The 25,244-nt window shown below is 50.1% G+C and overlaps 1 protein-coding gene and 1 long non-coding RNA gene across 7 annotated transcripts in view; one reads left to right on the forward strand and one right to left on the reverse strand.

The window, feature by feature from the left end:
• The window catches only part of nedd9 (neural precursor cell expressed, developmentally down-regulated 9), a 25,375-nt gene extending 14,557 nt beyond the window's left edge, over window positions 1-10,818 (reverse strand). For 3 of the 6 annotated variants that reach the window (XM_084697091.1, XM_084697092.1, XM_084697088.1), the window contains exon 1: window positions 10,742-10,818. Coding sequence is in view for 1 of the 6 variants with exons in the window: in XM_084697087.1 (XP_084553213.1) it covers window positions 9,291-9,302 (12 nt within the window). In the remaining 5 variants the exon portion in view is untranslated. Of the gene's footprint in view, window positions 1-9,290; window positions 9,544-10,741 lie in introns of those variants that run through there. The other 3 variants (XM_084697090.1, XM_084697093.1, XM_084697087.1) reach the window with 3 other exon arrangements.
• On the forward strand, window positions 7,766-16,952 carry LOC146295877 (uncharacterized). The gene is made up of 3 exons (XR_014753343.1): window positions 7,766-8,097; window positions 16,180-16,343; window positions 16,592-16,952. It is a non-coding gene; the product is annotated as an uncharacterized LOC146295877 (long non-coding RNA).
• Window positions 16,953-25,244: the final 8,292 nt, after the last annotated feature.

Below are 25,244 nucleotides of genomic sequence, written 5' to 3' on the forward strand. Positions count from 1 at the left end.
AGACCACAACATGTTGTTGACTGAAACTTCCTTCCTTCTATGCAGATTGTTTTTCGTGGGGGCCCAGATAAATGACTTGCAGAACAGCAACAAAACTAAACGTGTCTACCTACGTAAATGCCATCAGTAAAATAGACTGAACACACAGATGGGAGTACTGACCTAAATCAGAAAGCCAATGAGAAGCTATTTTTGGTGCTGTTCCTTTTCTACAGTACACTGACTACCGTGACTAGAGCTTCTGTGTTTCAGTAACAGTGCTGAACTCCTCTAGAGAGAGAGTTGGGAGCAGGTGTGGCCGGTGCCCAGGCTCCACAGAGTTACGTACGTCTGGTGTAAACATCGTTAGTCATTATGAGGCAATCTGCTGCTGTAGATCCCATAAACACGTGTTTTACATTTGTTAGTGGCCTGGCTGGCAGGCTGGATGATGGCTGACTATAAGGCCATTTCATAGAGGAGCTGGTAGAGGGGCGGGTAGAGGCCTTCCTGCCCCTCTACCAGCTGCTGAGGAGGCAGGGCCTGAGGAGGCAGGGCCTGAGGAGGCAGGGCCTGAGGAGGCAGAGCCTGAGGAGGCAGAGCCTGAGGAGGCAGGGCCTGAGGAGGCTCCTCCCCTCAATAACTCTGGGAGGCCCTGGCCTATCAGACGAGAGAGGCTTTCTCACGTCCCCCAGGTTCCCAGGAAAAACCTTCCTGATAGTTGCTTGGAAGGCGGCATCATTACAAAGCAATATTACGCACCCATTACATCACTAACTCTGATAAGAGATGAAAAGTTACTCAGACACACAAGTTGTAAAAAGTTGGTAGCTGCGCCTGGACGCAGGGCCCCGGGCGCACGGCCCCGTGAGATGAGGCCTGGCAGGAGAGCAGATGCCTCTCTGGGCTCTGCCCTGTCAGGAACACGTCTGCAGAAGCACTGCCAGCCTCATGTGTTCTGGTCATTAGACCATGTGGAGCAGAGCAGAGCTCCCAGACCCTAGACACCTGGAGAAACTCTGCTGCAGCTGTCTACACCCCCCCCCCCTGCTGCAGCTGTCTACACCCCCCCCCTGCTGCAGCTGTCTACACCCCCCCCCCCTGCTGCAGCTGTCTACACCCCCCCCCCTGCTGCAGCTGTCTACACCCCCCCCTGCTGCAGCTGTCTACACCCCCCCCCCCTGCTGCAGCTGTCTACACCCCCCCCCCCTGCTGCAGCTGTCTACACCCCCCCCCTGCTGCAGCTGTCTACACCCCCCCCCCCTGCTGCAGCTGTCTACACACCCCCCCCCTGCTGCAGCTGTCTACACCCCCCCCCCCTGCTGCAGCTGTCTACACCCCCCCCCCCTGCTGCAGCTGTCTACACCCCCCCCCCCCTGCTGCAGCTGTCTACACCCCCCCCCTGCTGCAGCTGTCTACACCCCCCCCCTGCTGCAGCTGTCTACACACCCCCCCCCTGCTGCAGCTGTCTACACCCCCCCCCCCTGCTGCAGCTGTCTACACCCCCCCCCCTGCTGCAGCTGTCTACACACCCCCCCCCTGCTGCAGCTGTCTACACCCCCCCCCCCTGCTGCAGCTGTCTACACCCCCCCCCCCTGCTGCAGCTGTCTACACCCCCCCCCCTGCTGCAGCTGTCTACACACCCCCCCCCTGCTGCAGCTGTCTACACCCCCCCCCTGCTGCAGCTGTCTACACACCCCCCCCCTGCTGCAGCTGTCTACACCCCCCCCCCTGCTGCAGCTGTCTACACCCCCCCCCCCTGCTGCAGCTGTCTACACCCCCCCCCCTGCTGCAGCTGTCTACACCCCCCCCCCCTGCTGCAGCTGTCTACACACCCCCCCCCTGCTGCAGCTGTCTACACCCCCCCCCCCTGCTGCAGCTGTCTACACCCCCCCCCCCTGCTGCAGCTGTCTACACCCCCCCCCCCCTGCTGCAGCTGTCTACACCCCCCCCCTGCTGCAGCTGTCTACACCCCCCCCCCCTGCTGCAGCTGTCTACACCCCCCCCCCCTGCTGCAGCTGTCTACACCCCCCCCCCCTGCTGCAGCTGTCTACACCCCCCCCCCTGCTGCAGCTGTCTACACCCCCCCCCCTGCTGCAGCTGTCTACACCCCCCCCCCCTGCTGCAGCTGTCTACACCCCCCCCCCCTGCTGCAGCTGTCTACACCCCCCCCCCCCCCCTGCTGCAGCTGTCTACACCCCCCCCCCCCCCCCTCCAGCCAGGAGACAGTCATGACTCATGCTTAGTCTTGTCTGAACACAAATAACAGCTTTCATCTGCTGGGGAAAAAACGCAGGGCCGTGCTGACCAAACCAAAAGAAAAACACTCTTACGTAACGCTATCACTGAACAGCTCTGTCTCCTCCCTGATCTCCTCTCCTCCTCCTGCCCCCCTCCCTCCCCTACTCCTGCCCCGCCTGGCTCTCTGGGTGGGTTTGGCTCTCTCCAGAGTACACATCACCCTGACGAACGAGGCTTGGGGTAATGAGCTCACCAGCTCAGCAGTCTGAATTCCCCTGCTGCTGCAGCCAGCGTCACCACCACAGTCCCGCCGCCCCGTTCCCCGGGCAACGACAAACCAACGTGTTTCTAGAGACGGATTTAATCAGAGCTCTCCGCCCCCCCCAAAACAGAGCGGAGGACACAGAGCTGCCCCCACCGTGCCCCCCTCAGGGCTGGAGGACTGGGCCTAGCCACACCAGAACCTGCCCCCAGACCTCCAGGGAACGGGTCAACCAGCACTCTCTCGTTTGGCCTCATTTCCACAAAGGTAAATATAGAAAATAATTATAGTAATGACGATAATGAGGACCTGATGACTTTGCGGCCATCATCCCCCCTGAGTGCAGGCTGCGGGGGAGAGGAGGTGCATAGAACTGGGCCGTGGGAACCGGGGAGGTCTGTGGGGTGAGGAGGGCTTCAGAGCTGGGAGGTGAGGAGGGCTTCAGAGCTGGGAGGTGAGGAGGGCTTCAGAGCTGGAGATGAGGAGGGCTTCAGAGCTGGAGATGAGGAGGGCTTCAGAGTTGGAGATGAGGAGGGCTTCAGAGCTGGGAGGTAAGGAGGGCTTCAGAGCTGGGAGGTGAGGAGGGCTTCAGAGCTGGGAGGTGAGGAGAGCTTCAGAGCTGGGAGGTGAGGAGGGCTTCAGAGCTGGGAGGTGAGGAGGGCTTCAGAGCTGGGAGGTGAGGAGGGCTTCAGAGCTGGGAGGTGAGGAGGGCTTCAGAGCTGGGAGGTGAGGAGGGCTTCAGAGCTGGGAGGTAATCTCATCTGCTGGGTTCCCAGATCGCTGACCCCCTGATTACTGCTGTTCTCAACCAGCAGGCGTGAAACAACATAATGACACAGCAGCTGAGTTAGAGAACCGCCCCTCTCCTCCCCACCCCTCCTCTCCTCCCCTCTTCTCCTCCCAACCCCTCCTCTCCTCCCAACCCCTCCTCCCCACCTCTCCTCCCCCCTCTCCTCTCCCTCCCCCCCCCCTCAAATTCCCCCTGTACTTTACATCACTTTGGATAAGGTTGTATGCGAACTGAGTACATTGGTGTATCACTATTATGACTCACCTCATCCATGAGCACTAGCTGACCCAATGACGACCCCGCATGGAGTGATGTCACAGCAGCAGATCATTACCGTCTTGTCATCGTGTGACCTGTCATCATGTGACCCTGGCAGGGGGTCGATGCTGAGTACAATGCAGCCTGATGACGACTACAGCTCTCAAAATCACTCAACAGCTACTGACAGCTTGTGCTGTTCACAGTCACGACAGGAAGATCTTTAGTCCAGATGAGGTTGATTTAACACTTCCTGCTGAGTGAATGTGGAAGTCTTATTAACGTTGTTCAGATATTCGTCGTTACTAACTTCCAGGTCTCCTGTGTGATTCACTTGACGACACAGGTCAGCCCCTTCTTCTGCTAGCCTGACGCCTCAGATAGTCAGTGTGACACTGCAACAGTTACTTCCACAGGATGTGACATGCCCTGGTGTGTAACCACAATGCAGGCTGGGATAGCTATGAGGCCTGAATCAAAACCTTGAAACAACAGAGAGCACACACACTTGATGCACTTTGCTGATTGAGTTGTGGAACTACTTTGGTATGAGACAGTAAGCAAACAAACAACTTAATGGAAACAAGACGAAGGTAAAGACTGCGCTGCTAAACTGTTACTGCACGCTTCGCTGCACGTTACGCTGCACGCTACGCTGCACGTTACGCTGCACGTTACGCTGCACGTTAGGCTGCACGTTCGTTATCCACAGGGGAGAGCAACACAGGCAGGGCCCCTTCAGCCAAGACTGGATCACCTCCAAACATCACCTCCTTCAGCCAAGACTGCATCACCTCCAAACATCACCTCCTTCAGCCAAGACTGCATCACCTCCAAACATCACCTCCTTCAGCCAAGACTGCATCACCTCCAAACATCACCTCCTTCAGCCAAGACTGCATCACCTCCAAACATCACCTCCTTCAGCCAAGACTGCATCACCTCCAAACATCACCTCCTTCAGCCAAGACTGCATCACCTCCAAACGTCACCTCCTTCAGCCAAGACTGCATCACCTCCAAACGTCACCTCCTTCAGCCAAGACTGCATCACCTCCAAACGTCACCTCCTTCAGCCAAGACTGCATCACCTCCAAACGTCACCTCCTTCAGCCAAGACTGCATCACCTCCAAACATCACCTCCTTCAGCCAAGACTGCATCACCTCCAAACGTCACCTCCTTCAGCCAAAACTGCATCACCTCCAAACATCACCTCCTTCAGCCAAGACTGCAGGAGGTAAAACTTATTTTCTGCCAAAAATCCAACATTGACATAATAGCTTGTATAGTTACTGGTGCTCGGCAGAGCAGCAAGTGTACAATGTGGCCTGTTCCTTCCCAGTGAGCGTTTTGAGATGGTAATGGCCAGCGCACATTGTGTATGTGTGTGTGGGGGGGTCTCTGTCCATTCATGACTGTGGACGGTTTCCTCTCTTCCAGTCCAGCATGCTGAGCGAGGAGGATGAGGAGAGGGGAAAGGAGAAGAGAGAGTACTGATGGGTAGTCTGCTCCATGAAGAACACACCAACAGCAACACACAGGGTCGCCTCACTGGCAACACAGCTATGGTTAGCTATTTAGCAAATAAATGATATGTATCAGAGATTGATGAGATACAGTTGACAGCCAGACAACACTAGCAGCATTGAAACTGAGATCCAAGAATGCATGGAAAAACAAGCGTCTTTACGGGTGAAGTGACTGTAAGAGCACTGTCCACAGACAGACAGTTTGTCAGGTTGTAGAGAAAAGACCAGAGCAGATGGCTGGATGTTGCTAATATAGACTCCATAAATCTAGTTACTCTCAAGCAGAAAATAAATACCCTTTCTACACATTGGCAACTTAGTCTCACATATGCATGCAGATCCACACACAAACTCAGGAAAAAAAAGGTATTGGAATCCCTATGTGCACTTGGCAGATTAAACCCCTCAAAAACAACAAGGGGAGAGGGGGGAGGGGTGGATTGGAGGAGAGGGTGGAGGGGTGCACCTTGAAACAATCACGTGCATCTTCTAAATAACCTCCTCAGCATCTTCTGGAATGTTTTTCTCCTGGTGATCTCCTTGACCCCGACCCCCTTCCTCAACACCCCCCGCCCTGTTACCCTGCCTTAACCTCCTGAACTTCCTCCTTCTTTCTCTTTCAGTATCAGAGACCCCCCCCCCCTTCCTCCTCAATCACTCCCTTTCAGAACAATGTCTGCTTCTTCGCTCTCCTCCACTTTACTGTTTGGACCGCTGCCTGGAACCTGAGCTCATAAAAGAGAGAGAGAAACCCACACCCAACATCTCTGGTTCAGCTAATCACTCTTCACTGTGGCTGTGGAGCTATTTCTGCCACAGTTATGTAAGCCCCAAAAGTACGAGTGAAAGGGAGAAGGAGTTTAGTTTATGGGGATGCAGGCTCTGTGTGTCACTGCTGTTTGTGGGGAGAGAGAGAGAGACATAGACAGAGACAGACAGAGAGAGACAGACAGAGAGAGACAGACAGAGAGAGACAAAGAGAGAGCGCTTTCCTCCAGGTCCTCTCTCTCTCTGTCTCTCTCTCTCCCTTTCCTCCTTATCTCTCTCTCTTAGCGTGATAGATCTTCGGCTGTAGACATGGTAAGCGATCCGTCCATACACAATCTCGTCTGAGGGATTACATGCATTAGGTGACCTATGAAAGACAAGCCTTCCATTCACACCTGCACACCTGCTGGAAAAACGTCTGTGATGTCAGCACTCTGTTTCTGGACAGACGGGGGAATCTCTGCTCTGGGATTGGTGGCACAGCCAACACTTGGACCGTGTGACCCGTCATGTGACCCGTCAGCACGTAAACTGCATTCCTGCAGCGATGTCCTGCTCAACACAACGCTATAAATAATTCACCCCCTGCTAGGAGGAAGAGTGAAACGATGTTGATGGAAGACGTCCAACCTTTATAAATATTCAACCGAGTTAAACGGCGCTGGAATAGGAGGGTGTGAGCGAGTGGCTGAAGGCGCCAGAGAACAGAGAAACAGAAGAACGCTTAACCAAGAGGACAGCTCAGGTCTCTTCTGAGGACGGCTGCCGTAGCCAGTCTCTCCACCTCTCTCTCTGGGGTGTGACAGAGGGGGAGCCCTGGGAGGGTCTGTGAGGGTCCTGATCCCAGCCCTGAAGCTGTTTACCAGACAGCAACTCTTGACTGCTCTGGAACCAGCCTGCTTCGTTAAATCGCTTTCACTGTTTTCTAAATGTAGCAGTGAGCCAGGTTAGTGAGGACCAGCTGTGTCTGAGACAGGCAGGTAGACTACACAGACCAGCTGTGTCTGAGAGACAGGCAGGTAGACTACACAGACCAGCTGTGTCTGAGAGACAGGCAGGTAGACTACACAGACCAGCTGTGTCTGAGAGACAGGCAGGTAGACTACACAGACCAGCTGTGTCTGAGAGACAGGCAGGTAGACTACACAGACCAGCTGTGTCTGAGAGACAGGCAGGTAGACTACACAGACCAGCTGTGTCTGAGAGACAGGCAGGTAGACTACACAGACCAGCTGTGTCTGAGACAGGCAGGTAGACTACACAGACCAGCTGTGTCTGAGACAGGCAGGTAGACTACACAGACCAGCTGTGTCTGAGACAGCCAGGTAGACTACACAGACCAGCTGTGTCTGAGAGACAGGCAGGTAGACTACACAGACCAGCTGTGTGTCTGAGACAGGCAGGTAGACTACACAGACCAGCTGTGTCTGAGACAGCCAGGTAGACTACACAGACCAGCTGTGTCTGAGACAGGCAGGTAGACTACACAGACCAGCTGTGTCTGAGACAGGCAGGTAGACTACACAGACCAGCTGTGTCTGAGAGACAGGCAGGTAGACTACACAGACCAGCTGTGTCTGAGAGACAGGCAGGTAGACTACACAGTCCAGCTGTGTCTGAGAGACAGGCAGGTAGACTACACAGACCAGCTGTGTCTGAGACAGGCAGGTAGACTACACAGACCAGCTGTGTCTCTGAGACAGGCAGGTAGACTACACAGACCAGCTGTGTCTGAGACAGGCAGGTAGACTACACAGACCAGCTGTCTCTGAGACAGGCAGGTAGACTACACAGACCAGCTGTGTCTCTGAGACAGGCAGGTAGACTACACAGACCAGCTGTGTCTGAGACAGGCAGGTAGACTACACAGACCAGCTGTGTCTGAGACAGGCAGGTAGACTACACAGACCAGCTGTGTCTGAGAGACAGGCAGGTAGACTACACAGACCAGCTGTGTCTGAGAGACAGGCAGGTAGACTACACAGACCAGCTGTGTCTGAGACAGGCAGGTAGACTACACAGACCAGCTGTGTCTGAGAGACAGGCAGGTAGACTACACAGACCAGCTGTGTCTGAGAGACAGGCAGGTAGACTACACAGACCAGCTGTGTCCCAGCCTTAAAGGGATCTGATCTGGATGAAAGAGGGATATTCACCCAACTCAGTCCGCTGCTCACAGCATGGGCATCAGACTCCCACCCCTCAACACTCCTGAATCACCACAACACTTCATCCAGCTCTGAGTGAACATCCCTGCCGTCCTAGTAAGGTATGATGACACACACCTTATTCCCAGGAATAACATGTATCCAATAAAGAAAGAAATAAGGGAGGGAGAGAGCTCACGGGTAGGAGGAGAGGAGTCTAAACACCATGACTTCAACGTAACTGCCGACTCTTGCCAACTGGCCCACGTCCCTCAGATATAGTGAAGCAGACAAAAGCATTCCATTCAGAAGAACAAGTGTGTACACACTAACCAAAGAAGGTTGGGATTTTTTCATCTTTTCAGAGAAGATTTAACGGGTGAAATATAGAACAACAGGTTCCTTACAGGCTCCTGACGATCTTGTCATTAAAACAGGACATGAATCCTACAATTCAGGGCTCAAATCCAGGACACAGTACACCCCCCCCCCCTTTTTCCCATCTAACAATATGACGTATAGGCCTATTAGATTTAGAAGTATCCATTACAATAATTAAATGAAGGTTGATATTAATGGTGAACTGAGAAAGTTTCCACTGAATGTCACAGTGACTCGCCTCTGGTTTCACTGACTTCACAGCACCACCAATACGTTTACTCCACTCGCTGAATGTGTCGTTTGTTCGTCAGAAGACGTAAAAAACATGATATTACCCAAACTAAACAGGCGTCTCTGGGTGAGCAGCAAGAGGTTGCAAACAGAGAACGTGCCAGTGTCTAAAACCCGGCGATGGGCCATATATATTACCCACGAAGTTACAATAGCTCACAGTCAATAGGTCATTATCTATATTAACAAATACATAATTGTATAAACGACAAAACCAAACCCGACACCTATAATAGTGTTGACTGGAGGTAAATATCACTTGAGCACTATTTAGCGCTCCTGTAGACTCACATAACAGTGTCAGATCTCAGAATTGTATTTGAACTTAAAACGAATTTGTTGTAGTGTTAGGCTGGTCTAAAAGGTGCCATCCGCCAATCCACGTTCAATAAGGCAGCTATGGTCTCGTCTAGTCCACATCTTTATGCGTATAAAGTTTCAAAATAAAGGCAAAATGTGCTTAATAGTGTAAACCCATTGAAGACCTTTACAGTATAGTTTACTTTATAGTTTGACATTTTGAAGCAGAAATTAAGAAAGCCTTATGAGAGGAAATCATTTCTGTTCAAGTTTTACGCAGCTATGACCAAACTGTGTAAGAATAGGGTTGCTGCGATGTCATTGAAGGCAAAATGATCCTTACTTTGTACTTCATTTTGAGCGCCTGTACTTCTCTTCACCGAGTCCAGGAAATTCTGAAAAATCCGCTTATCGCATCAAGAAGAATAGGCCTACATGTGAAAACGGTAACGATTCGTTTTCTATACACTCACACAGCCATTTGTAATCATAAATAAAAAATATATAAAACAAGTAGAAAGAGAATGTTAGGGTAACACCGTCCACTTTCTGTCACCGTGATTTTGAATCCCGTCTGTGTCCGCAGTAAGAGACGGAGATACTACGTGACAGCAAGTTAGCTCATTTACATAGCGGCATTCTTATTGGTCCAAGTAGCGACGTTCTAGCGGGAGGCTGGAGGGACGTCATGAATATACAGATTCTGTAGCCTGGGGATATTCATTTTCATAATGCTTTTTTTCTTCCAGATTAAAGGGAGAAGCAGATTTAACTGTCTTCAAAGAGGTCATTTGACTAAACGTTATTAAAGTAGTATTTCATTATAGTAGTAGGCTATTACATTGCATTACATGTACATTACATTTACATGTATGCATTTAGAAGATGCTTTTATCCAAAGCGACTTCCAAAAGAGAGCTTTACAAAAGGTCACTGATCATAACAACGAGATAGCCCCAAACATTGCGGGTAGCCAAAACATGAAGCATACACTGTGAAAACTAAATAAGTCCCAAAGAGAAAAACCATAAGAGCATGTAGTTGAACAGGTTAAAATTTCACCCGTTACTACATTACAATAATATTTTAAATTGTAGTTTGTTTGATTAATTTGGTGCCAAAACGTTAAACGGCTGATCGATCTTCAAGGACTTAATTCAGCCAGGGTTATTTTCATCAGCATACCAATCATTTTTAAAATTGTAGATCAATTCTGTTTTTGGAATACAAAACACATAATACGTGCCCGTAATAATAATAACAAGGGAACTGTGTCAACACAATTACACAAGTAACCTCTCCTATCATGTTATGTTACAAGCTGAGTTTAAGAGTCTTAAAACTTTTGCAAGCAGGATGTGCAGTCATAGCCCTCGTGACTGACCGTCCAGTTTCTTCAGAATCGGTGTCGCACTCACACACTGCTGGGAAAAAGGCCTGTACATTACGTAACAGTCATTCATCTAAGTTGTAGTCTTTCCATGTTGTTTTCTTAGAAAATAATATGAAGGTGAACATAGGAAGAAAAAAAAACTTTTCATTGAGAGAAGAATTCAAGGAAGATTAGTGTTCAAGCTAAAAGAGGTGAAGGTCGTTTTCTCTGGTAGCTTACGATCTTTTTTTGTCACGGTGTGTTGGTGAAACAATATGTTAGGCTACAACAACAAAAAGCCCCACCCTTCTTCGGTGGATTATTAAGAGATGGTGACTGTATAAAATAACGCACGTAGCTTCTGAACAGACTGTACCAGTCTGCGAGAAATTAACAACAACAAAGTGGTCGGAGTTACTTACTATATTCGTAAGCGCAGTGCAGTCAATTTGTAGGTTAGCGAACAGGAGACAGTAAGAAGCGCTGTGAGACTGAGGCGACACCCTAACATACCAGCGCGAGGAGGCCTGTTGGCGGGAAGGTCTTCCTCTTTGACACAGTGGCTCGTGAACATGCGGCTATGTTGTCAACTTGCTATATCTTATAGTGTCAACAACCTAGAAAATCAGTATCTGCTTCTAGATATGTGGGTATGGCTGTGAGTTAAAAACGCGATTTTGTATGTCATACATCAGTCACACAAGCCTTTTTTGCCTATCAGATTGTTTTTGATTGTCTATTATAGTCCTCTCAAGGAGTGACTTGATAGAGAATAAAAATAGCTCTAATTAGCTTCTCTCTTGTGTTTCCCTGCACTCTAATTTGTGTCACTTCATTCTTCAAAATCATGGGGACACTAACTCATAATTGTTCTGCTGCACAGTCATGTCCTTAGATGAATGCCTCTTATGGAAACAGTCAAAACTTATTTATGTTGCATGCAGCACACTCTACTGGAGTCCATTCCCCAGTCCATAGCGGTCCAGAGGGGCTGTAGGGTTAGTGGCACATTGTGTCTGCAGGCACCTGTTTCCCGTGACAAAACATCCTAGTTTCCCTTCCTTCTTCAACAAATTTGGAGAAAAACTGCCTGTTGTTTTGATTTTTTTGCCACGGCTGGACCTGTTGGTTGGTTGCGTAGTGTCTATGCAGCAGCAAACATGTTCGTTCATCATATTGATAAAAAACAGAAGGACTGCTTGTGTTCCATTGCAGCTTGCGCTGAATTGTGTCACAAACCACAACACCAGAGGAATGTGAACCGAGGATGCACCAGTTACTGTTTCTGTCAGACACCCTGTTCTGGCCTACACATCTCCACGACAACTGTCACCATGGTTGTAGTATGCATCCAACGACAGTATAACTTCAGTATTGAAAAAGGGGCGCTACTGTCAGTGAAAAATGTTACTTTCCTCTCTGCCTGGTGTGAGGTCAGTGGGATGATCGCAGGCAGGTCTGCCCCCAGTCTAAAAGGAGGCAGGTCTGCCCCCAGTCTAAAAGGAGGCAGGTCTGCCCCCAGTCTAAAAGGAGGCAGGTCTGCCCCCAGTCTAAAAGGAGGCAGGTCTGCCCCCAGTCTAAAAGGAGGCAGGACTCCCTACATGAGGACACCTCACAGGTCTTCATCAGGCCTGCTCCTCTCCTGCTGTAGGTATGTGAGTTAGTCTGACAGAGACAGGCGCTACAGGAGAGGGGATCCTCAGAGAGGCCTCTCTGAGCTGGGCCTGAGATGGCCCCTGTGAATAAGTGTCCTTCACACTCAACCGGACCGAGCAGATTTATAGGTCTCCTTCCTGGCCGCCCCCCACCTCGTCCAGGGTAACGACTTTGGCCCCCCTCCTCGTCCAGGGTAACGACTATGGCCCCCCTCCTCCTCCCCCCTCTCTCTTTGTGGCCCATGGCCTTTGTTGACCTTGTGGCCTGGCAGCGACTTAGAGGAATGCCCGGCAGGCGAACACTGAGGCATATAAGTGAGGAGTTATGGCACAGAAACCCAATGTTCCTCCTAGTGGTATCTTAGATGTGACAAATTCACAGGCCTCTAATCTGATGTGGACAAACAGGAGCCCTACTCTGAAGAAGACTATGTTTAGGATCTCTGTTTGGTGTTGTGGAGTCCTGGTCCAGTGTAGGGTGGTGGCCACACCCACATACCTGAGCCAGGTATGGGGGTGTTTGGGGGGGGGGGGGTAAAAACAGTCAGTATGGATGTCAGAATGCTGCATCTGAATGTTTTTTACTTGACATGCAGTTCATTACTTTCCAAATAAGTATGTAATTGAACTTATTGAAATATTGATCGTGAACGACTTTGAAATGCTTAGAGTATTGTAGTGTTTTTCCATAGTGCAGTGTGTTTAAAATGTATTAAACAGATCTATTCCTGCAGCATTTAGCTGAGTTAGTTGTGAATGGTAACTACCTCCCTTCATCCCAGGCTGACCAATCAGGGGGAGCGTTTCATACAGGCCAATTGTCACAGTTCTTCATGCGGCTGAATAGCATTCCTTGGCTGAAGGCCGGCCTTTGTTCCTGAGGTTGTATTAATGATTTAGCATCCCCCAAAACCACACAACACACATGTGTCCCAGGATCCTGGCTGTGCTGGGAATGTGTAAGATGCGTTTTTCTAAGTGTGTTTCCTGATTGCAGTGTTTAGGTTTGCTGTTTAGTTGACACTTTCTCATTCAGAGTACAAGACAGTGTGAATTCTCAGGGGAATAATAGGCTTCTGGATCATTCTTGTGTTTCTGTTCCCATCCTAGTGTTCATCCCTCCACCATCACTCACCAACGGAGGTAAACCACACTCTACATGTTCAGATCTCTCACATTCAGACAGGAAAAATGATTCCGATTAGACAGTGATGAAATGCACACCATGTTCAGATGGTTGACAGTGAAGCACTCTCTCACGTTCTCAGGGCCAAATCCCAGTCAGTCCCAGTGAGGGCATCAGGGGGTGGTGTGTGTGTGTGTTAGGAGGGTAGAGTGTGTGTTAGGGGGGTGGTGTGTGTGTGTGGGTTAGGAGGGTAGAGTGTGTGTTAGGGGGGTGGTGTGTGTGTTTGACGGTGCTGCTAGCAGGCAGTGTGATGCTGGTTGTGTGATGGTGTCTGATCAGGTGACACCTCCCTTCCCAGCCCAGACCCCTCCTGGTGGAGGCTTGATAAGGCCTCTGGTTGGCATGGAGACAGACACTGCTGGAGACCCCCTTCATGCGTGCTGTCGACGGTGCTTGAGAGTGAGAGTGTGTGAGTGTGTGATACCAGGAATCTGGGAGTGTGTGTGACCGGGCCACTAATCCCTCTGTGCTTAAACCCGCTCCATTGACAGGAGGGGGGGGGGGGTTGCTGTCGACGGAGGTCTAAGCTGCCGACAATAGAGGTAGTGGAGGGTGTATCCTGGCCTGCTCTGACTGAATGCATCTCCACATACTCTGAAGCTGCATGCCCAGTACACAGACACCTCCATATGTGGGTGTGTTCTCCTTCCTCCTGGATGACAGCTCCAGGGTCTGCAGCCGGGTGCTGTGGGGGAGGTGTGTCTCAGGAGGGAACCCTGCTGTGTTGGAGAGCAGAGCCTGGTTATATAAGGAGGCTGTCCGTGCCTGGGGAGGGCTGGGGGGCAGAGCTGGAGGGAGTTCCAGGAAGAGAAGACTATAAATGAAGCAAACCTCCAGGGCCTCTGGGTGGTGTGGACACAGAGGGAAGAGATGGTGCCTCTGGCCTTTAAAACGTGCTCACATACAAACACATGCATGCATGCACGCACACACACACACACACCCCCCCCCCCACACACACACACCCCACACACACACAGACAATGGTTGAGTAAATCTCTGCCTCCCTTGGGTCCACTGCTGTGGTTGCCATTATCATTGCAGACAAACATGTCTTTGCCAAGTGACCTACTTTAGCTCTTTAGACGCTAACCTCCTCTCCTCTCCCCGCAGTTCAACAGGCCTCTCCCCGGCCCCTCCCCGGCCCCCTCTCCCCGGCCCCCTCCCCGGCCTCTCCCCGGCCTCTCCCCGGCCCCCTCTCCGGCCCTGCCAGCGTGTGGTCATAGCCGGCTATGTGTACAACAAAGCCTGGTCTGGCCTGTTTGCCTAATCTTACCAAACATATAGAACAAAACAGCCTTTTACAAAGACAATTTAACAAATATCCTAAATGTGCTGTGAGGAAAAGTGTTGATACAGTGTAAGGCTACGGTGCTGGGCTGTGGGCATAACTGTGTGTGTGTGTGTGTGTGTGTGTCAGAGAAGTAGAATCAGGAGTGTAGCTTCCTGCTTGAGCAGCTGTGGGGATGAATGGCTGTAGTCTGGAAGGTCCTGGTGATCTCACCAGGTACAGGCCTAAGAGGGCAGACAGGTGGGCACACAGGCTCAGGACTGATAATAGAACAGGTGGTCAGGTGGTGGCATGTTTTGGAGAGGTGTTGTGGTTGTTGGGCTCCCAAAGATCAATCCCCTTAGCTGCTGTTTGTGCTCCAGGAGAACCGGAGTGTGTTGAGTTGCAGATATAGAGACGTTAGGAGGTTAAGATGATCTTGTGTTATTGATGCAATAATGACATCATCGTTTATAGTTGAAGGAGTTATGTCTTATTTTCTCATTTGCTGTCTCTCTCTCTCTCTCTCTCTCTCTCTCTCTCTCTCTCTCACTGTCTCTCTCTCGCTGTGTCTCTCTCTCGCTGTCTCTCTCTCTCTCTCTCTCTCTCTCTCTCTCTCGCTGTCTCTCTCTCTATCTCTCGCTGTCTCTCTATCTCTCGCTGTGTCGCTCTCTCTCTCTCTCTCTCTCTCTTTCTCTCTCTCGCTGTCTCTCTCTCTCTCTCTCGCTGTCTCTCTCTCTCTGTGTCTCTCTCTCTCACATAGACACACACGTATGCAATGGTTACTTCCTGCTACCATCTAATTTAGTCGATCAGGAGAAACAGAACTGGACCAGAACACACTGAATGAGTCTACGGTCACATGACTCCACTGATCCACTACGGTCACATGACTCCACTGATCCACTACGGTCACATGACTCCACTGATCCACTACGGTCACATGACTCCACTGATCCACTACGGTCACATCTCTGGTCTGAAACAGTTCAGGGCATGTTTTCAGCATCTGTTTTTCACGGTGTTGAGTTAAAACACAATATTATGCACGGAAGCATGTTCAGCCCTGTGTAAAAACATGGAAAAGATAATAAATATCTAAAGCAAGGAAGAGGACAAGGTGAAGAAACAGCTTTAGAAATAATATTTTCTTTAAGGTTGATCAATAGTCAGACTCTAAATGACTCACTTCCACAGGGTTAGGGATATGCAAAATGGGTTGAAGAAAATAACTAAGAAGCCATGAAATGCATATTTAAAGATAGAGTAGTTGTTAGAAATGTTGCCAGTAGGATAATTATCCTCTGTTCATGGGACGGTGATGTAAGGGTTAGTGATATAAGGCAGATGTTGTAACAGTCTGGTTGGTGAGTTTGTCTTGGCCTCACGTTAGTTTGTTAGTTAGTTTGTTAGGTTGTTTGTTAATTTGTTAGTTTCAGCGCCTCTGTCTGTCTGTGTGAGACAACAACATGCAGTCTGACCTGTTGCCATAGTGACTCATCACTATAATTCTTTTGCTATAGTTTAGTATGTCTGTCAGCTGCGACATGTGAGAATAGTCCTTGCATCACTATTACAACTATCTTCCTGTGACGTTGTCTATGCCTATAGAGGCATGACATACAAGTGTATATGTGAATAAAATATCCTTTATCAAATCCAAATTCCCCCAAAATACATACATTTGTTGTTATTCCTTCTGTTTGGATCTGTAGTTTCTGCATTCTGACATTACGATTGCATTTCCAGGGTTTTCTCCTGGCTCTGCTCTGGACTGACAGACTTCCCGGGAGCTGCTGCTGTGAAGGAGACCAACCCTCCAGCAGATGGAAAAGGCATCAACAGAGGAATGCAGAGCTGTGTCTGAGCCGGCTTCAACCAAGTCTTCTGGCTCCAAACACCTGAATACTATGGTAAGGTTTGCTCTTCCCATGCCTTGGAAAGGATGCACACACATTTTTCCGTGCAAAACATGTCTGTCAAAAAGATTTTTAAAATAATTCCAATTCATGGATCAAATAAGGAGAACAGGGGTTATTTCCTGGAACAGGTTGGTCAGTGTTTTATATTTTCTATTAAAATGGTGAAGTTCCCATTCCTGGAATGAGTGTATGAACACCCAAAACATAATAGTAGATGTTTTACCTTTTATTTTAACAAGGAGGACGAGGAGGAGAGATGTCAGCAGACTCCCAGAGCGGCCCTCCCTGACCCCTGACCCCTGACCTCCGCAGTGCCCCTCTGACTCCACACCCTTCCCTGCCTCCTGTGAGGTGACCCGCCCTCCTGCCTCCTGTGAGGTGATCCTCCCTCCTGCCTCCTGTGAGGTGATCCGCCCTCCTGCCTCCTGTGAGGTGACCCGCCCTCCTGCCTCCTGTGAGGTGACCCGCCCTCCTGCCTCCTGTGAGGCGATGATTTAGGGTTTCAAAGAGTATCCCAAATATTTATTTATGTTGTTTATTAGTATATTACATGTTCTCATCTGTGTGGAAACTGGCTGTCTGATTAACTGACAGTTTTTAAGTCTGACTAGGAATCTGACTCTATCTATTGGCAGTCAGGGAGAGAAACCCTCACACATGAGCTGTCCAACTGTACATCTGACCTAAAGAGAGAAAGGCTTTGCCTAAACAATCCTGTTTGATCCACAACTGATACCATTATCTCTACTGCGTCCACATCACATTATCTCTGCTGCGTCCACATCACATTATCTCAGCTGCGTCCACATCACATTATCTCTGCTGCGTCCACATCACATTATCTCTGCTGCGTCCACATCACATTATCTCTACTGCGTCCACATCACATTATCTCTGCTGCGTCCACATCACATTATCTCTGCTGCGTCCACATCACATTATCTCTGCTGCGTCCACATCACATTATCTCTACTGCGTCCACATCACATTATCTCTACTGCGTCCCCATCACATTATCTCTGCTGCGTCCACATCACATTATCTCTACTGCGTCCACATCACGTTATCTCTGCTGCGTCCACATCACATTATCTCTGCTGCGTCCACATCACATTATCTCTACTGCGTCCACATCACATTATCTCTGCTGCGTCCACATCACATTGTTTATCGACCAGCCCAGTGGCCTGTCCCTTGTTTGTTTAACTGCTGTCCTCCGGCTGCAGGAGAACAAGGAAAATAATTCTTCAGGGACATTTCCCATTGATGTTATGTAATTATGGAGTGATGCCAAGTTGAGCCACAAATGGCTGTGGGATTTGGTGGGCTGCAGCAGCCTGGCATGGCTTCTGTCCTCCCAGACCCTGGCAGGGCTGTCCTCACTCAGGGTCACACACACATGTTTGTTAGCAGCCTGCTGGGACTCATTCATCACCATCATCATCATCATGCTGGTTGTAGATCTGCCTGTCATGGGAGCTGGCAGAACAGGAGACATTGCAGGAATGGAACAACCAAGATTTGAGTCTCTCATGTCATTGTGCCAACCAACACCCACTCCAACTTTTGGTGCTGCCTGGAGTCAAGTGTCTCCACAGCAAGGCCATGCTACCCTGCAGTGTGTCACACTGTGTTAGCATCTCTCACTGTGTTAGCATCTCTCACCGTGTTAGCATCTCTCACCGTGTTAGCATCTCTCACCGTGTTAGCATCTCTCACCGTGTTAGCATCTCTCACCGTGTTAGCATCTCTCACCGTGTTAGCATCTTTCACCGTGTTAGCATCTCTCACTGTGTTAGCATCTCTCACCGTGTTAGCATCTCTCACCGTGTTAGCAGCTGTCACTGTGTTAGCATCTCTCACTGTGTTAAGGAACACAGCTTTTTGGATATTTTATCTCTTTCACAACAACAGGGCTAGCCTTGGACACCTCTGTTTCCTGCAGTTCTCTCATGAGTGTGAGTCTGAGTCGCTAGGAAGGCTGCCCTTTCCCAGAGAGCTGGTTAGCATGGCTAAGGAGAAGGAGGACTTGTTGAACCCAGACTTCAACACCACAGGGAGAAAACATGTGTTGGAATCAGCTTGGCTTCTGTTTTGCTGGTTGTGTCTGTTCTGGGTCTGCTAGTCTAGTCTGCTCTGGATCGGCTGGTCATGTCTGAGGCGATCATAGATGATTGACGGTCTACGAGGAGAAGGAAAGAGGGTCAAGGCATCCACGCTCTGTTTTTATCCCGAAAAAACCTTTTCCTGCCAACATCCATTTCCCCTCGGCTCAGCCTTTCTGACAGATATTCTTTTGGGGTTAGAAACTCAGAGGACACTCTGTCTTGAAATGTATCTTCCTCCTTGTTTTCGGAATGAGGGCATTTTTGGTCAATATTGTTCATATCTTGAACTCTGTTACAGTAGCTGTTCTAGGACCCCTGCTGGAACAACCACCTGACTGCACAGCTCAGACAGCCTGGACACATGACAAAGTTGTTCATCACCTAACCCACCCACCCACCCTCCCCCTCCTCCCTCCCCCTCCTCCCTCCCCCTCCTCCTCCTCCCTCCCCCTCATCCTCCCTCCCCCTCCTCCCTCCCTCCTCCTCCCTCCCTCCCCCTCCTCCTCCTCCCTCCCCCTCCTCCTCCTCCCTCCCCCTCATCCTCCCTCCCCCTCCTCCCTCCCTCCTCCTCCCTCCCTCCCCCTCCTCCTCCTCCCTCCCCCTCCCCCTCATCCTCCCTCCCCCTCCTCCCTCCCCCTCCTCCCTCCCTCCTCCTCCCTCCCCCTCATCCTCCCTCCTCCTCCTCCCTCCCCCTCCTCCCTCCCCCTCCTCCCTCCCTCCTCCTCCTCCCTCCCTCCTCCTCCCTCCCCCCGGTCTCAGGCTGTGTGCCTGGTCCCAGGGGAGACCAGGGGGTCAACAGCTATGTGTGACTGTTGCCTCTCACAGTCAACCAGCAGCGGTCCACAGGGAGGTCATATCTGCAGGTCAGGATGTTCTGGGGTCTGAACCTAGAGGATCATGTTTTTTCTGACTACCTTATATGACAAAATTAATGTTAAAGAAGTTAATCTGTTTGTCTGCTAATCATGCTGGGGTTTCCGTCTGTGACAAAGCCTCTAGGAAAGCATTAAGTCACGTTGAGGATTCAGATCTGACCTGAGGATCAGAGTATTGTCTGTTTGGGACTCAGTGCTGAGATGTTTAGACAACACCCTTAGGCTCTTATATCTGGCAGTGTGAAGGTGAGAGGCAGGAAACAAGCTTATCCTCCTGAGTTTAATGTGACAAAACAGGCCCACTGGCACTGGGATCACGACAGTGTTTTGAACGAGGGAGTGTTTCCGACTAGGCTGCAAGGCCTGAAAGTACATTTAGTCATTTAGCAGACGCTCTTATCCAGAGCCAAGTAGTGCTGGAGGTCATGGTTACTGGTGTCATCTGCTGACAAGGGGTATAACCATCATTATTTGCAACTTTGACCTTTTGAATATATTATTAATGTAATCATTTAGCAGACACTTGCATACCTACCCAGATATCCAGAGTAATGCACAGAGGGGATGGTCAGTCAGGATCCCTGAGGAGCCATGGCCCCTCTCAGGAGGGGTGCTGCTGGGCCCTGTGGCCCCTCATCAGGAGGGGTGCTGCTGGGCCCTGTGGCCCCTCTCAGGAGGGGTGCTGCTGGGCCCTGTGGCCCCTCTCAGGAGGGGTGCTGCTGGGCCCTGTGGCCCCTCTCAGGAGGGGCGCTGCTGGGCCCTGTGGCCCCTCTCAGGAGGGGCGCTGCTGGGCCCTGTGGCCCCTCTCAGGAGGGGTGCTTCTGGGCCCTGTGGCCCCTCTCAGGAGGGGTGCTGCTGGGCCCTGTGGCCCCTCTCAGGAGGGGTGCTGCTGGGACCTGTGGCCCTCATCAGGAGGGGTGCTGCTGGGCCCTGTGGCCCCTCTCAGGAGGGGTGCTGCTGGGCCCTGTGGCCCCTCTCAGGAGGGGTGCTGCTGGGCCCTGTGGCCCTCTCAGGAGGGGTGCTGCTGGGCCCTGTGGCCCCTCTCAAGATAGGTGCTGCTGGGCCCTGTGGCCCCTCTCAGGATAGGTGCTGCTGGGACCTGTGGCCCCTCTCAGGAGGGGTGCTGCTGGGCCCTGTGGCCCCTCTCAGGAGGGGTGCTGCTGGGCCCTGTGGCCCCTCTCAGGATAGGTGCTGCTGGGACCTGTGGCCCCTCTCAGGAGGGGCGCTGCTGGGCCCTGTGATCCTGGCTGCAGGGGTCTCTGTGTCTCATCAGAAAGAGAGGCAGGTCACGCCAGTTGACGTCTTTTAATGTTTTCTTTTCTTTTCAAACAGCTCGCCATTGTTAACAGCTGTCAGTCACACATTTCTGCTACTGGTGAAAACTTTGAGTATGTCAGTACTCTGTTCATGTCCACACACACACACACATCACGCTCACTTAAGCCTTCTCTCTGTTTTGTTTCTCGCTGAAGAAAACACGGCCTTTGTGTTGGTCCACTTCCTGCCTCTGAGCCAGACGCACAATGCACTGTTGAGCCAGGTGTTCATCAGCTCTCACAGAGGAGGGGGGAGGAACACACAATGTTCTATAACACAAGCAGGGCTCTGCAGGATGCAAAAAGGTTCAATAATTTGATCTAGTAATGATATTAGTGTCTTAATTAGGAGAAGTGGAGGAGGAAGGGGTGGGGGTGGGGTGGGGGTGGGCTGGGCCCTGGGGGGGGGGGGGGGGTGTCCAGTTCCCAATGTTCCTGTCAGGACAGCAAGGAATATCCCTCTCTCCTCTCTGTGACTCCGTGGGAAGTTCGGCGCCCCCTCCCCCCACCTCCAGCAGAGCCTGTAACCGGAGACAGAGCTACTTAAACACACAACAGAGCCGAGGTATCCGTCGCCTCGTTAGTGAGCCTCCAGGCCCCCGGGCACAGAGGGAGGGGTGGGGACAGGGAGCGAGATCAGGGAGGACAGATGCTCCTGTTCAGATCAGGGAGCTCGAGTGACAGCAGTGTCCCCCAGGTGATGGGCTGGCCTGGTGTGGCTTGGGAGGGACGATGATTGTCACGCAATAGCATCATCAGCTAGCATGCGCTGTCAACACGTGTGGCATGATGTAACATGGCAGGGAGGACCAATCGGATGCTTACATTTACCAGGTACAGTGTGTACCTGAACTCCTTCTGCGTTTACAGTAAAGTACTGCTGCTCAAACAGTACTGCTGCTCAAACAGTACTGCTGCTCAAACAGTACTGCTGCTCAAACAGTACTTACCTCGTTACCCTTAGTTCTACCTCGTTTGAACGCATCAGTGGGAGAGTGTTGTTTGACCGGTCCTCTACCACAGCATCTCTGCTTGTGTGAGGTCAGAGGTCATGTATGAGGTCAGAGGTCATGTGTGGGAGCGTCATTTAACACTTAACTTCTCATACTGTCTCCTGACGGAGAGCCATCTTGTCCCCTGCCTGGAGAGAGCTGTACCTGCCCCCTCTCCTCACCTGTGTTCCCCCACACCTCCAGACAGGCCTGGTGTCCTGACCTGTAGCATGTTGGAGAGCTGTTTTTAGAATCCTGTCGAGGACTTGATGGAGCAGAGAGACTCAGCCTGTGGGAAGGTCAGCACGTTGGTGTTGCTGCAGATGTTGTCACGGAGTTGTGAGAAAGAAAAAGCTTGACATGGTTGTCTGTCAATCCAGTGACTCACCCTCTTTTGATCCAAGCTCCAACCCACTAACTGTCTCTCTGCTTTAAATCCCATTCTTAGTTCACATTCTGACTAATCCCAGCAAACAACCAACCATTAAAAATAAACAGTTGACTCCCCTTCTGAGAGGACACTGCAGCAGTGTGTGTGTGTTTAAATATGTGCAGGTGTAATTTGAGTGAAGTGATGTTCCCTCTCGCCTGCAGAGGAAGTGATGTTCCCTCTCGCCTGCAGAGGAAGTGATGTTCCCTCTCGCCTGCAGAGGAAGTGATGTTCCCTCTCGCCTGCAGAGGAAGTGATGTTCCCTCTCGCCTGCAGAGGAAGTGATGTTCCCTCTCGCCTGCAGAGGAAGTGATGTTCCCTCTCGCCTGCAGAGGAAGTGATGTTCCCTCTCGCCTGCAGAGGAAGTGATGTTCCCTCTCGCCTGCAGAGGAAGTGATGTTCCCTCTCGCCTGCAGAGGAAGTGATGTTCCCTCTCGCCTGCAGAGGAAGTGGGTCCTGCATGGTGAGCATCATTCCAAAATTTATTACGGTTCTGATTTGCATTTTCCGTGTCATTTCCTCTGAGTAAAGACAGATTACTTCCACATCTCTGTTCCCCGTCCTGAAGTATCCCACATGGTTTCCTCAGAGAGATGCATAATGACATGTAAATTAGTCCATTTAATGAGGAGGCAATCAGGAACTTTCTAAAAACGTCTCTGGAGCACAGTGTGTAAACACTGCTGGCAGATAGAATCTGATTGTGGGGTGGCATTGATGGTCATCGGATGGTTGTTGGAGACAAATATAGTTTGTGTTTCCAGGCCCATCAAACAGCCTCGCCTCAAACCGAGCAGATCCACGTCAAATCCCTGGCCTGTCTCTCTCCAGGGCTACTCTGGTGACCTGAGAGAGAGAGGGGAACACATGCAGCATAGGGCCCAGGACGGATTCAAACCCAGGGCCTCGGACCACAAAGAGGGGTTTCCAGGGGGTGTCTGTGAGTGTCGAGAGATGAGATGTGCTGCTTGGCTGTGGGGAGGATCCTTTGCTGCATGTGGGGAATTAGCGATGGAAAACTCGTAGGAGCTGTGTCTGTGCAGTATTAAACATGTGTAAGCCATAGAGTATGGTCTGACACATACCTAATCCAGATCCTGGCTGTCTCTCTCTGGCCCTCTGCAAGCCACACGCCCTGACACGAGACAGAAACCAGGACCATGTAGACCCACACAGGCAGGGCAGTCTGGGGTTTAGAGGCAGGGCTGCAGGGGGTTTAGAGGCAGGGCAGTCTGGAGTTTAGAAGCAGGGCTGCAGGGGGTTTAGAGGCAGGGCAGTCTGGAGGTTTAGATGCATGGCACTTTGCTAAACATATCAGATTTTGAGGGAGAGAAGGTTTCTGTTCCAGAACACACACAAACTCACACACACAACCTCACACACTCACACACACACACACACACACACACCGTTGTCTATAATTCCAACCAGCCCAAACCAACCTATTTCTTTGATTTGTTGATTCTAAGACTCTCAAAGGAAAAGGAAATGTATTTCTTTAAACCCAGATTTTCATGCTTAATGAATTTCAAGTTCCGCTACTTTCTTGAGCCCCTACTTAGCTCTTAGCTGTGTGGGGGAGTGTGTGTGTGTGTGTGTTGGAGGAGGGTGTAGAAAGTGATAATGCAGGCCTTGTTTCCAAGCCCCGGGGGTACAGGTAAGGTCAGATGTGTGTGTCTGTGTGTCTGTGTGTGTCTGTATGTGTGTGTGTCTGTGTGTGTGGAGTTGGTCAGGTGGTAGGAGCAGTCCTTTCTCCATTTCCCCCTCTCCTTCACCAGAGATCCATCAACCCAGCCAACCACACACACAAACACTCACCCACACACACTTAAACACTCATGAACTCACAGAGACCCATCAAGCCAGCCATACATAAAGATCCAAAGACATAGTTACACTGCAGTTCATGCTTTTCCATGTATTTATAGATTACTTTGTTTGGGTCTTCTAGAAGGATTACGATCAGTCCCAACATGCTTTTGTAAACAGAGATTTAAACTGCTTTCCAAAAAATAATATCTTTTAGAGAACCGCATGACCTAAAATGACGTTTGGAGCATTCCATTTACAGTAAAGTTGTTCGGTTCTTGGTTACAAGTCTTCTTATTACAATCTTAGAACTCAGATGTTTTTTCTGACAACTTTTTACTTTCACTCAATTGTTTACACATATATCTATCTATACTTTCTAATAAGTTTCAAAAGGTAGAAAAAATATTTTTGAAAAAGTAAAAAAGAGAATCTATATGTTGAGAAATTTGCTAAACAAACGTTAGAAAAAAACTTTTACACAAATATCTATACTTTCTAATAAGAAATGCACAAAAAGGTTTTTACAAAAAAGTTTCAAAAGGTTTTTTTTTTTGGGGGGGGGGGATTATTTTGGTAAATTGTATTATTTATTTTTTAAACCCCATCTCTTGTAGTTTGGAGATGAACGAGACAGTCTGTGATGAGACCATCTGTACTGGCTGTTTAGTTTGTACTGGCTGTTTAGTCTGTACTGGCTGTTTAGTCTGGCCCTGGTTCTGGCCACAGTTTGACTCGACTAATTTCAATGGGATTAGGCATTCAGGTCAACAATGGGCTTCCTGGACATCATTATTAGCATCCTAGGGAGGGTTCTACATTATGTTAGTGGTAACACTCAGAAACGGTGTACATACCTATCACACATTCACACCTATACGCACACAATCACACCTATACGCACACAATCACACCTATACGCACACATTCACACCTATACGCACACATTCACACCTCAGGTGCTGTAATTTACACAAACATCCATAAACAACACTGAGGAACTGGCTGCTTTTGAAATCTGCAGGTTTTCCCCAACACAGGAAATGCTCTCTGATAGAAACCGTTGGAAAGGACTGATTCCCTCAGATATAATCGGGAAAGAGTGCTTTGTCCAGACGCAGAGACGACAAGATACCTCACTGTCCTTAGAGACACCTTATCTTGAATCTTGGACCCCAAGGAGAAACATGGTCACCCTGTATTGTTACAGTACAACTCAGCTGAACCATGAACATCCTGTGTTGACTGGTAGCAAACTGGTGCCATTTGAGCAGACGTAACTGGTCCACTGTTTTCTGTGTTCAGAGATGTTTTCCATAACTGCTCAGGGTTACAACATTTACAGGAGCCTGTTTCCCCCCT

The sequence above is a fragment of the Hypomesus nipponensis genome, chromosome 4 (genome assembly GCF_054491055.1).
Source record: "Hypomesus nipponensis isolate SF chromosome 4, ASM5449105v1, whole genome shotgun sequence".
NCBI classification, from domain to species: domain Eukaryota; kingdom Metazoa; phylum Chordata; class Actinopteri; order Osmeriformes; family Osmeridae; genus Hypomesus; species Hypomesus nipponensis.